At 46.7% G+C, this 9,088-nt stretch overlaps 1 protein-coding gene across 2 annotated transcripts in view; it reads left to right on the top strand.

Moving 5' to 3' along the window:
• Positions 1–91: 91 nt before the first annotated feature.
• SETD4 (SET domain containing 4) overlaps positions 92–9,088 on the top strand; it is a 13,820-nt gene continuing 4,823 nt past the window's right edge. The window contains exons 1-4 of one of the 2 annotated variants that reach the window (XM_023741334.1): positions 92–664; positions 2,010–2,164; positions 5,698–5,793; positions 8,315–8,352. In XM_023741334.1, coding sequence (XP_023597102.1) covers positions 2,092–2,164; positions 5,698–5,793; positions 8,315–8,352 — 207 coding nt within the window. In that variant the 5' untranslated portion in view covers positions 92–664; positions 2,010–2,091. Of the gene's footprint in view, positions 665–684; positions 758–2,009; positions 2,165–5,697; positions 5,794–8,314; positions 8,353–9,088 lie in introns of those variants that run through there. The other variant, XM_023741335.1, reaches the window with a different exon arrangement.

Here is a 9,088-nt window from a genome sequence, read left to right as displayed (position 1 = left end):
GGCCGAGGGGGCGGGGCAGGGGCCTGGCAGGCGGAAGAGGCTTCAGGGTGGAGCTGGAGCTCGGCGGACCCCTCCCGGCAGAGAACACGGGTTGGGCGGGCTTTTGCCTCGCAGGCGACTGGGGCCTGGGCCAGGCAGGCCTCGGGAGGTGCCGGGACGAAGCCCACCGGGCAGAGGGGCGGGGCTGGGGCCTACTAGGCTGAGAGGCGAGGCGGAGCTTGGAGGACCAAAGCGCGCCTGCCTACTGGCCGGGGCCAGAGACGCACGCCCCAGGAGGTTTCTTTCCCGGGCTGCGGAAGGAAGGTGCTCTCGGCGTGAGCAGGGTTGCGCCGCGTCTTGCCATCAGCGGCGTTTGGCGTCCGCGGCGAGTGCAGGGGAACGGGTGCGCCTGCGCTCGCTGGAAGGAAGCGGCTGCGCAGCGGAGAAAGATCTGCGCCCGGTTGACTAAGAACTTCCGTACTTGAATTTGGAAGACTCGAGGCACCCTGAAGGTGCTCGGCCGCTCTGGCTTCGGCCTGTTGCTTCAACTCGCGTTGATCTCAGGCGTTGTTTTGGTTTCCACGTGCTCTGGCCCGCCCACTGCAGCCGCCATCTTGGAGGCCGGATCCTGACCCCGAGGTGAACCGGAAGGACTTCCAGGGGCGGGGCCTGTCTCATTTCCCAGGTAACGGAAGCCGAGTCGAGCTCAAGGTTTAGTTCTTGTTTTTTTATTCAATGTAGAAGGAAGGATTGAGTTCACATTGTAGCCCCCCACGAGGTCTGGCATTATACTGTGCACAAAAGTAATCCTATATCATTTGGAAACCGTCCATTTAGCAAATTTTGACCGAACAAGCCGCTGTGGAGGCGCGCTGGGGGATGCGCAGGGTCGAAGGCCCGGAGTTTCTAAGCCACCGGGGCCTGATGCCCGCCTGGTCGGAATGTGACGGGGGGCGCCGTGTGTCGAGGACGGTAGGGTGACCTCACTCCTGGAGTTGGAGGACTGGGAACGACGACGGCGCCATCGGCAGTGGCTGTCAGCCGGGGCGCTCGTGGAAAGCTCGCGCGCCTGACGCGGGACTCCCTGCGCGCAGCCGGGCCGCTGGTCTGGGTGGGGGTCCCGACCGGTGTGCGCACCGAGCGACGGAGGGTCAGGCGCTGCGTGTTAGCTCTGGGACTGGACTCGTCAACTTGACGTAGATCGATCAATGGACCGTCTAGTGCTGAAATGTATTAATAGTGCCTGGAGTTCTTTTCTCGTTTTCCGTTTCAGCTCGAGTAGTTTTCAGGTGTAGATGTAAAACAGTTCTGTGGTTAAAATACATATATGTGCGTGTATGTAATCATTTATGTCACTTATGTACACATATAAATCACAGCATGGGAAGATACAGAAGTCAAAGTAACAACCTCCTCCTCCTTTCCTCAATCCCAGATCCCCACCGTAACCATTGCTAGCACATTTTTGAATAGCCTTCCTTCTCGAAATATTCCTGTTTTATAGGCATATATAATATGCTCAAAACCAAACAAAAGGATAATTTAATTTATACTGTTCTGCGTCTTTCTCTTTTCACTTAATGTATCTTGGGCGTTTTTACATCTTAGCTCATTTCTTCTAGTTAATGTCTGCATAATACTCCGTTGCGTGTATCATACTGTTGTGTTTACCGGATTTCATTTTTTATGTCTCCAAGGAAATAGCCTGTAGAAGCTAGTAGCCATTATAGATTTCACGATCATCTCTTTGGATTGTCTGCATTTGGGGCTCTCATTCTCTCCCTAAACTGTTGCAAATACCTATTTAGTTATATTATTTCAAAATCCTGATATCTAAGAACAAACCCCACTATTTACTCCATACTGAAAGGGAATTAAGTAGGACCTCAGGATAAGCTGTTTTAGAGGGACCAATGGAATGGGCATTCCATTACTGTACTTAGCTCACAGCATAAACCTTTCATAGATAGAAACTCTGTAGAGAAATAGTTTACTGACTAATATGCATTTGTATATTTAAATCTTTATAGGTACAAAGAATGGTGATTTCATACAAGAGCGAAGTAAAACAAAGAAAGTGCGTTTTACCTAAACAGGAACTGCGTTTTTAGTATGCAGACGGGAAGAGGGAGAACAAGCCGGATGAGAAGACGGAAGCTCTTCAAAAGTTCTGAATCGAGAGGAGGTATAGTTTTGATTCTTTTGGTGCCGGTGATGAGAAAGGCATCCTTTGTTGATGGGTGTCTCTTCCTACACATATACCTTTTCTAAGAGGCATGTGGACAGTCTTCAAAGACAATATTTTTAAAAGAATACTCTTCTCTTTTAAGCACTTGGGAGAGTACAGATATATTTAACTTATTGCTCCTACTCCATCTTCTCTGGACATGACTCCCATGTTCCTGTTTTGACCTTTCTCCTGAACTCTTTATCACCTGTAGGATATCACTGTTTGGATATAAATTTGTTATTTCACATTCAGTATAACCTAGTCTGAATGAGATGCTGTACGTGAAAGTGTTTGGCCAACTGAAAAGTACTGTGTAAATGGAGTTGTTATTTGTAGAAAAATTAATAACATTCCTCCTAGTTGATCCCAAACATGTCAACATCACCGTTGAGGTAATCTTTGAGTCGTTTTTTTACCTTCTGTAGCCAATGTCCTACTAACTCTTGCCTGGCCTTTTCTAGGTCAGCTCCTCTCTGGACACCATGATGATTTCAGCTGGTTCTTGGCTGAAACCCCCCTTGTTTTTCTTCCCTGTTGGCTGTCCCTTTTATTGCTGTCAGTCTAACTTTCCTAAAGGACTGTTTCCATGCCACGTTTTTGGTTAAACAGCCTCCAGGGATCCTCATACCCTTTTTGCATGATACCCGAACTCATTCTGCCCCCCTTTGTAAGGGGGTTCCATGCTCCTGTCTCTGTGTTGTGGAAGAATGTAATCTCACTGTTCCCTGAGGATACCCCACACACTTCCGTTTCTGTGCCATTCTTCATATTTCTCCTTCAGCCTAGAACACCTTTTTTTCTCTTCTTGCCCAGTTTCTCTCCAGCTTTCAAGGTTTAGTGGAGCTTAGCTTCTCAGTAATGTCTTCCAGTTGGCACTAATGCTACCCTTCTCTGAATTGCCGTATGCTTCCTGGGTGTCACTCTTAAGGCCCTTGTGGCTTTCCACTTGTTTTTCATGGAACTCTTGTTTTCCCGCTAAATAGTCAACTTCTTGAGGGTGAAGAACCCATTGAGCATGCCCCAGAGCAGGTAGCACAGTGCTGTGTGTAGCAGATGTGCAGTGAACACTCGTTGATTGATTGCTCTTCCTGTAAACTCTGTTCTCTAATTTGTTGATAACGCTTTGGGAAGCCTTAAGTCTTGGGTCATGTTATTTTTTTGAACAACTTTATTGTGATATAATTGATATATAAAGTCTCACGTGTAAAGTGTACAATTTAATAAAATTTAGTATGTGTAGGTACCCATGAAACCATCACCACAGTCAAGATAATGAACATCTCTGTCACCCCCAAAGCTTCCTCGTTTCCTTGTGTAATCCTTTTCTTCCACCCCCTCTTCCCTGTCCCTAGGCAACCACTTACCTGCTTTCTGTCACTATAGAATAGTTTGCATTTTATTGAGTTTTACATAAATGGAATTAATACAGTCATGTGTCACTTAACGTCCACGATTGTTGAGTGAAATGGGACATGATGTGATTTGGATGTTGTGTGAGCAACGACACTTGTCAGGCTGCAGCTCCTCCAGTTCCTCCTTTGTTGCTGAAGCCTTGGATTCCTATGTCCCTAGCCATGCCTGCGGACTCCCCTCCACTCCAGAAGCCAGCCCCCCCCCCCCACATCTGTGTGCTTTGCGGTGGGTGGGAGGGGTATGTACGGGCTTGGGGGTGGTGATCCCGGGCTGTGGGGACTGGGGGTTAGTCTACCCAGAGCCCTGCCACTCTCTTGTCCTTATGAACCAAACCCACACCAGGGAGCCCACCGACCTGGGATAAGCAGACCTTCAGTCATACATGAACTTGGGTTCTGACTTTGGAGCCTTAAAGGATGTTGGCATTCGTTGATCCCAACCCCGTCCTTATGCAGGTGAAAGAGACCCAGGGAGGTACTTTGTCACACAACACACTCATGACAGAGCAAAGATTAGAATCCCAGTCCTCGTATTCATTGCTCTATAGGGAATAAAGTAAAGAATATAACCTTATGGGACATATATGTGGTTGGACGTTGCGTGAACGGACATTGTCTGAATGGTCATTATGTGGCGCATGACGGTATTCTTTTATCTGGCTTCTTTCACTCAGCGTAATGATTTCGAGATAATTCCATGTCGTTATGTGTACTAATAGTCAATTGTATTGCTGAGTAATATTTCACAATTTGTATATCCTATTGATGGACATTTGGGTTGTTTTCAGTTTTCGGCTCTTAGGATAAAGCTGCTGTAAACATTTTTGTACAAGTATATATGGACATATGCTTTGTTTTCTCTTGGGTAAATACCTAAGAGTGGAGTGGCTGGATCATATGGTAGTTTTATGTTTAACTTTAAAAAAAACTGCCAAACGGTTTTTCGAAGTGGTTGTACCATTTCACATTTCCGCCAGTAGTTCATGAGATTTGCAGTTCCTCTATATTCTCCCCAACACTTGTTATTAATCTGTTTTTGTTTTGTTTTCTTTTTACTGGAGCTCATTTTATTTTATTTTATCTTTTTTTGTTTAGTGTTGTAGTTTAACTGAAATTTACATTTCAAGTTCGTTTCCATGCAAAAATTTATACATACATTGTTATGCGACCCTAGTTGCTCTCCCCATACTGTGACAACACACTCCTTCTTTCCACCTGTTTTCCCATGTCCATTCAACCAGCTCCTTATTTGTCTTTTTGATTATAGTTATTCTAGTGGATACGAAGGTCCCTGGGTGGTGCAAAGGGTTTCCGCTCAATTGCTAACCTGAAGGTTTTCTGTCTGAACCCACCCAGTGGCACTGTGGAAGAAAGGCCTGGTGATCTGCTTCTGTAAGGATTGCTGTTGTTGTTAGGTGCCATCGAGTCTGTTCTGACTCGTAACGACCCTATGTACCACTGCCCGGTCCTGTGCCGTCCTCACAGTTGTTATGCTTGAGCCCATTGTTGCAGACACTGTGTCAGTCCATCTCATTGACGATCTTGCTCTTTTTTGCTGACCCTCTACTAAGCATGATGTCCTTCTCCAAGGACTGGTCCCTCCTGTTAAAACGTCCAAAGTATGTGGGACGAAGTCTTGCCATCCTTGCTTCGAAGGAGCATTCTGGCTGTACTTCTTCCAAGACAGATTTGTTCATTCTTTTGGCAGTCCATGATATATTCATTATTCTTTGCCAACATCTTAATTCAAAGGCATCAATTCTTTTTCTGTCTTCTTTATTCATTGTCCAGCTTTTGCATGCATATGAGGCGGTGGAAAACACCATGGCTTCCATCAGGTGTACCTTAGACCTTAAAGTGACATCTTTGCTTTTTAACATTTAAACCCTGTGGAGCAGTTCTACTGTGTAACACGTGGGGTCACTATGAGTTAGTTTACACTATTCTTTTTGAAAAAATTATTCCCTTTTATAATGTAACTGTCTGTCTGAGACAGTTCATCAGAGATTTTCAAAAAATGGTGACCTGATTATATAGTTATTTTAATTGCTATGTGTTTTCTCCTTTCCTGATTAGTGAATGAGAGCTACAAGTTTGAATTTATAGAGCTGAAGAAGTGGCTGAAAGATAGGAAGTTTGAAGATCCGAATTTAACACCTGCTCGTTTTCCAGGTAAAGTCTGGTGTGTGACTCCCATGACCTTTCTCCTATGAGAGACGTGTGGGCACAGGTGATGCGAAAGCACAGGTGATTCTTCAGGTGAGCACTACATCTCTGTGGCTGCACAGCATCCATTGCTGTGTATCAGGCTTCCCGCCTGGGAGCTGTGATATTGATTATATGTCATCTTGTTCCAAAAATGAATTAAAGTGGCTTTTCAGGAGTGGACTGGCTGTGCCTGAGGCCCACCTACTTTGTGGGTGTCACTTTGGCTTAAGCAGGACAGGCTTAGGATGATCAGGCAGGGATTGGCATGTGGTTTAGATGGAATGTCCAAAAAGAAGTCATCTGTCTATAATTTGGAGCAGGAAAGGGTTTCCAATTTCAAGAGTGTGAACAACTTGCCTAGGGCCTAATGCCAGATTCATGGCCATGGAGGTGCTGAAGCTAAATGATTCTGGAGGCAAGGAACCTCCCCTAAGTGCTTTGTATATTTTTAGCTTGTAATCAAATATGATAAAACCGAAAAAAACCAAACCCGTTGGGTCAATTCCAACTCATAGCGACCCTATAGGACAGAGTAGAACTGCCCCATAGAGTTTCCAAGGAGCACCTGGTAGATTCGAACTGCCAACCTTTTGGTCAGCAGCTGTAGCTCTTAACCACTATGCCATCAGGGTTTCCCAAGTGTGATAGGAGGGGATGTTTTTGGGATTCAGTCAAAATCTATAAAATTCTGAGGAATTAATCTTGGTGTGGGGAGGGGAAAGGCAAGGCTCCCACATGGCAAGCAGGATTCTGTCTTTAGGCTCTCAACTAATCTCTTACCTTGAAACTGAACCCCATGTGTCTGCTCTCAGCGCCAAAAGCACCGGCTAAATCTGGGCCTCCCTGGTGGATTTAGGATAGCAGAGATGTGAAGGCAATGAGAAGTTTGTAATAAGCTCTACTTGTATAAGCTCCTACTGGTCACTTTCTCCCTGGTTTAGTTTATCCAGTGAAAAAAGTAAAAATGTTCTTTAGTATTAAACTGTATATTGTAGAAATATTGGTAACATGTCTTTCAGATTCATTGCATATGCCAGGTTCTGTTCATATATGTCCAGAGAGAAATTTCCAAGTAAATTAGCACAAGAGTGTTTTGAAGGACGACTCCGTAGAAGAAAATCTTCCCATTAGTAATTGATTTAGGAAGGGTTCTGGCCCACAGGGATGATTAACTCCTCCATGGGATGTACAGAACAAATGAAATAAGTTCTTAAAACCAAAGCCATCTGTCCGAGCAGCCATTATGCTTCTGGGTGGGGAGTCAAGTGTTAAAACACATCAAATCCAACTGGCCAGACAACGGGCTGCGGTTCCCCCCGACCCAGGAGCTCCATGTCCTGCAGGGATTGGCCTTTGTGGAATTATATTCCCTCCCAAATGAGAGAAGAAGAGTCAAGAACTATGAATTTGAAAAGATGACTAAGCTCTAGGCCTCTTAGGGTCCTGTAATACCTGTACCTGCTGTAAATGGTGCAACCTGAGAGTCCATCTGAGTGTCCCAGGAGGCGAGTCCAGGTGTGGAGGGATCTACTGCAGGAAGTCAGTGGGCTAAAGTGTAGCTGCTGAACTTACTATTATGATTGGGGTCCCAGTAAGGCCTTGGCTCCTAGGCAGCAGCTCCCTGGATCTATAGACCCTGCTGCGCTCACCCAGGTCAAGACAGAGCTCATCTGATGGGCTGCCTGGTCAGGGAGGGGAGGATGCAATCCATAGACTTTCTGGGACCTGGAGTGGGGTTTACTGGTCACTTAACCAAAGGGCTGTCAGAGATCATTACTGGGGAAAGCTGGGTCTGGTAGGGATAAAGGTAGCTCCAGGGTTGGGTGGAGATTAGGAGTAGGCCTCCTGCTTGAGGGAGGGAGTCCCAGTGTGAGGGTTCTTGTAAGAGGCCCAGCACAGATCTGTCAAGTCCGTGGTGGTCCGTATGGTTCTGTTCGTATGATAGGCCATCTTGTTAGCTGCCGCGGGGTGGGCTCCCCACTCTTGACGACCCACGCACAGCAGAACGAAACACTGCCCAGTCCTGTGCCGTTCCCATGATCAGCTGTGGATTGGACCTTTGTGTCGGTAGGATTTTCACTGGCTGATTTTTGGAAGTAGATTACAAGGCCTTTTTCTAGTCTTAGTCTGGAAGCTCCTCTGAAACCTGTTCAGCATCACAGCAACACACAAATCTCCAGTGGCTTGTGGTTGCCCTCTGGCTGGGAATCGAACCCAGATCTCTTGCATGGAAGGCGAGAATTCTATCACTGAACCGCCACTGCCCCCATAGGGCACCCTGCAAGGATTATAAAGCCCCAAGGGCACTTCCCAGAATAGGTTCTTGATGCCCTTTTTCCCTGGGAGTCAGACCTGGAGGGAAACTCAACAGCTTCAGCTTTGTGTGGTTTTGAAGTTCTGTCACTTTTTTTTTAATGCAAAGTGGTCTCTCTAGGACCTTGAGGGCACAGCAGGATTTACTCTTTTTCTTTCTTTGCTTTCTTAGGTACAGGAAGAGGGCTGATGAGCAAAACATCCTTGCAGGTCAGAACTTCTTTATCCTTGAAACTCCTTGTCCATTTTCCTGCTTTGTTTTATGGTTCAAAATGTTTTTAAAACATTTGACATACTGGCATTTCTTACTTACCTAGTGAATATCTTGAATATATGATTAAGTTTTGTGGCATATGAGAGACAAACCCAAAGTAATGGCTTAAACAGAGTGGAACTTACTTTGTTGTCCTGTGAAAGGAGTAGGCAGACCCAGGCCTGTGTGGCCATTGGAGTCCCAGGCTCCTTGCAGCTCCCCATCCACGCCCCTAGAGGGTGCCCCACACCCTCTGGTCCAGGTGCTCGTGGAGCATCAGCAGCAGGCTGGGGAAGAGGGTGAAGAAGGAAAGGCGTCTTCCCTTTAAGGAAACTCCTGCCCACATCTCACTGGCCAGAAATGAGTCCACAGCCACAGCTGACTGCAGGGAGGGGGCACGTGCTGTCCTGTCCCTGGCACCATGCCCTCTGTTAGTGAGGAGGAGGAGAGGAGGCATGTTGGGGCAGGCGACTAGCAGATCATTTTTACAAGTGCCTGGGTAGCTATGCTCCTCTAAGAGGCTGTGCGCAGTGTGGTGAGTAGAGCCCTGAGCCAGCAGTGGCCCCGGAGCCAGGCCCAGGACTGCCTCAGCTGGCGGGGGAACCCACAGGGCTCTCTCCTCTCTGCTTCTGCTTCGTCACTGTCATATGAGGAGGTAGATGACAGACAACCTCCACCATCCCTTTTTGTTCT

This window comes from Trichechus manatus, unplaced genomic scaffold, assembly GCF_000243295.1.
Source record: "Trichechus manatus latirostris isolate Lorelei unplaced genomic scaffold, TriManLat1.0 scaffold00177, whole genome shotgun sequence".
In the NCBI taxonomy this organism is placed as follows: domain Eukaryota; kingdom Metazoa; phylum Chordata; class Mammalia; order Sirenia; family Trichechidae; genus Trichechus; species Trichechus manatus.
Note: the sequence above shows the minus strand (reverse complement) of the source record. Positions and strands in the feature narration are given on the sequence as shown.